The following is a 3,448-nucleotide window of genomic DNA, read 5'->3' on the forward strand; positions in this document are numbered from 1 at the left end:
AATGAATGTGTTGACAACAATGTGTTGACAACAAGACTCTAAAATTCATATAATATGATCCTAAAATAAAGAATTATGTTTTTTGGTATAAAACCGAATAAACCGAAAACCGACGGTATATAAACCGAACCGGACCGAAGTAAATATGGATTTAAAATGGTAGTTATATTTTACTAACCGAAATACCGAAAAACCGAAAAAATCGAACCGAAACCGAACCGATATCCAGATTGAACACCCCTATGTTTGGGTGTCATAATTTTTTTAAAAAAAAAAAAAAAAAAAAAAGATCAAAAACTAAAGAATTTTTTTTCCATCTTTGGGTGTCACTTTAGTCATTTTCAAAAAAACAAAATTGGTGTTATTAGATTATTTTCGTATTTGGGTGTTATTTTAGTCATAAAAACAGTGTTTCATAAAAGAAAAACAAGAGCAAAATATTTTTTCTCATCTTTGAGTGTCATTTTAGTCATTTTCAAAAAAAAAAAATTGGTGTTAGTTAGATAATTTTCATATTTGGGTGTTATTTTGATCATAAAAACAGTGTTTCATAAAAAAAAAAAAAAAAATTTCTTTCCATTTTTGAGTGTCATTTCGGTCAATTTCTAAATAAAAAATACACTGAAGTTTGTGAAAAAAAACACTGAAGTGAAGCATTAGTGAGTATTACTATAATCAATGAAAATCCATGTATATAATTATTCGGTGCTAAATTTACGCCTTCACTCACCAATGACAAATATTATGTTTACTTCTTTTGTCACTTTGAATACATTACGATTTATAAATATTATGTTTCCTTCTTATATTTGGAGATGATATTAAGATGGAGATGATACTAAGATTTTTTTTGTTGGTCGATTTGAAGCAAAAAGCGGAGGTAAAAAGTTATGATTGAATAAAATACAATATAATTATACAAACTAATCTTGATCATAAAAAAAAATTATACAAACTAATATGTACAATCTCAAAATAAATATACATGCATTTTGTCTCTAATATCTTACAGACCAATCATAATTCATAGCATATTATGATGGTTCATATATTTCAGTTTACATCAGTTATAATACAAAATAGCCTATAAGTTTTTTACAAAGCTCGTAATTATTATGAATTCCAATGATGCCAACAACTCAAGTCATTATCAAACTGAATGCAAAGATCTAACAAAAGCAAAGTTTTAAATAAAGGAAAAACAAAGTTTTCGCTCAAACAGGAAATAAAGAATACGACCACTCAGCATGCATGAAGTGAGTGGCGTAGTCTCTAATGAACCAAAGTCTGATATTTGAAACAAAAGAAAGCATAGTTTTAGGTAAACGTAAAAACAGAAATTGAAACGCAGCAATAACAATCACTGCGTAAGAGAGTAGTCTGAAGCTGATTTAGCCACTCTTGGGGCGCTTGGCTTCTCTTGACTCCAGACGCTCAGATGCTTTTCCAACCATATCACCCGCAGCATCTTCGAAGCCTCTTGAAGGATTAGCCTTTTCTTCCAAGTGTTCTATGGGCTGTGGAGCTTCTGGCGGGAGTATCTTGGTGACAGTCAGGGTTTGAATCTTGCCTGTCAAGTATGGTCGGAAACCTTCACAATGAATCTGCGCTTCTGCCCTATTGCATCAAGTAGAGCTTGCGGCACCGGCACGCAATGGTCAACATCCACACCAGCATTGGACTAACGTTAAAAAAAATAAATCAAAATCAAATAGGTATTAGCTCAAATAATATCATGCTATGAATAGTCAGGTATGAAATTACTTCAAAGTAACTGGCAACTAATTCTGACGCATGCTTCCCGGTCAGCTCTTTGCCAGCATCACCAAGTACAACAAAAACTGCTTGCTCACTCTCATCATAAACAGAGATCTTTGTGAGGTACCTACAATGAAAGAAGATTAACTATTAGTACTGACAAAAAGAAAAAGAAAATATGTATACAACACTTACTGAGCAACGCCTGTAACTTCCCTTTTCCCACACTTCTTGCTGTTACAAATCAGAGAGGTAGGCCCTTTTATTGCCTTACTATTACATCCACCGCAAGAAATGTAATACCAGGCAGAACCCTGGACAACATCATCGATAGTTTCTGTGCATTCAAACAAAGCAACCTTCATGGTATAAAAAACAATCTTCATCAATAATCAGGAGCATGGAAATGAATGTAAAAGAAAAAACAGAAGAATCTTCCCGCTTGATGTAAGAGAATATCTCCCCTAGAGTCACTATCTCAGGCTTAGTTACGACCTCAGCAGCAACCCTATTAGCAATGTCCCAGTTAGAGCTCAACCTGAGGAAAAACGGAAGCCAAAATTATGTTAGAAATGAAATCGCGTAAAATGACAAAGCAAAAGTTGCATGAAAATAACCGAGTTCTCAAATGAATACCATTCAAGATAATCTTTGCTAGGTTGGACATCAGCATCCATGAACACTCGAGATGATGACATTGTAGCGAGAGCAAGTGTTCCTGTTAAAAAGTATGAATGAAGATGACTATCTGTAACATAATCTCTGTCTCATCTAATAAAAATAAAAACACCTAATACAGTTAAATTTGTGATACGACATCTAAGTTCGGGATATGAGCATGATATTTTATAAGTGATATTCTAACCTCCAATGTGTTTGGGGTTCACAGTGGTGACTAACAGAACGCTTGGGGTGCCTCCATAAGATTTGAATTTCTGGCAGAAGTTGGATGCAGCCTTGTCCCATATGCAGAGCTTCATCACTGGTCCACTACATAAAATGAAACAATCATGTATTAAGGACAACTCACAATGAAAACATCTAACAAATGGACAAACTTACTCATGTGTCTGAACATGAACACATAGATGCCGCTTCTCTGAGATGTCAACCTCGTCAAGAACAATATAATCAGAGATAGTCTGCCCATTCACCAGCTTCATATGGCCAACATAATCAGTAATAAAATCAAAGAAATCCGCATACATCAAACTTCTAAATCAAACGAAACTATAAATTGCTCATCAGTTGTTCAAATATTTCAATTACACTACAAGAAAACATAATCTTAACGAGGGCGGTTTTCCTCGTGAGTTCGTCGTAAAAGAGGCTTTACGACGAATTAGCGAGGAACCACGTTTGCTCGTTACTCATCTGTCGTAACACATATATCTTCGCTAATTCGTCGTAACTTAGCGAAGAATATATTTCGTCGTAAAGACGAAGTAGATCATTTCGTCGTAAAGACCACGTCAATATTCCACGTAAGGAGGTCGCTATATTTCCTCGTAAATACCTCGAAACGAGTTCCTCGAAAACTACACGTAAATACCTTGAAAGTGTTTCCTCGCAAAATACACGTAACGACCACGAAAGGATTTCCTCGTAAAATACTCGCTTATCTTTCCTCGTTATTTCCTCGTACATGTTTTCCCGTAAAATACTCGTTTATTATTTCTCGTCATTTTCC

The 3,448-nt window shown here is 34.6% G+C and overlaps 1 protein-coding gene across 1 annotated transcript in view; it reads right to left on the minus strand.

Annotated features, from left to right (window-relative positions):
- Window positions 1–1,391: 1,391 nt before the first annotated feature.
- The window catches only part of LOC106330894, a 9,010-nt gene continuing 6,953 nt past the window's right edge, over window positions 1,392–3,448 (minus strand). Inside the window, exons 4-11 of the mRNA XM_013769288.1 lie at window positions 2,821–2,915; window positions 2,624–2,748; window positions 2,395–2,476; window positions 2,185–2,296; window positions 1,954–2,117; window positions 1,765–1,885; window positions 1,592–1,681; window positions 1,392–1,541 (exon numbers count right to left, since the gene is read on the minus strand). Of these exons, the coding sequence (XP_013624742.1) occupies window positions 1,392–1,541; window positions 1,592–1,681; window positions 1,765–1,885; window positions 1,954–2,117; window positions 2,185–2,296; window positions 2,395–2,476; window positions 2,624–2,748; window positions 2,821–2,915 (939 nt within the window). The remainder of the gene's footprint in view (window positions 1,542–1,591; window positions 1,682–1,764; window positions 1,886–1,953; window positions 2,118–2,184; window positions 2,297–2,394; window positions 2,477–2,623; window positions 2,749–2,820; window positions 2,916–3,448) is intronic.

Source organism: Brassica oleracea, chromosome C3 (assembly GCF_000695525.1).
Source record: "Brassica oleracea var. oleracea cultivar TO1000 chromosome C3, BOL, whole genome shotgun sequence".
Classification (NCBI taxonomy): Eukaryota; Viridiplantae; Streptophyta; class Magnoliopsida; order Brassicales; family Brassicaceae; genus Brassica; species Brassica oleracea.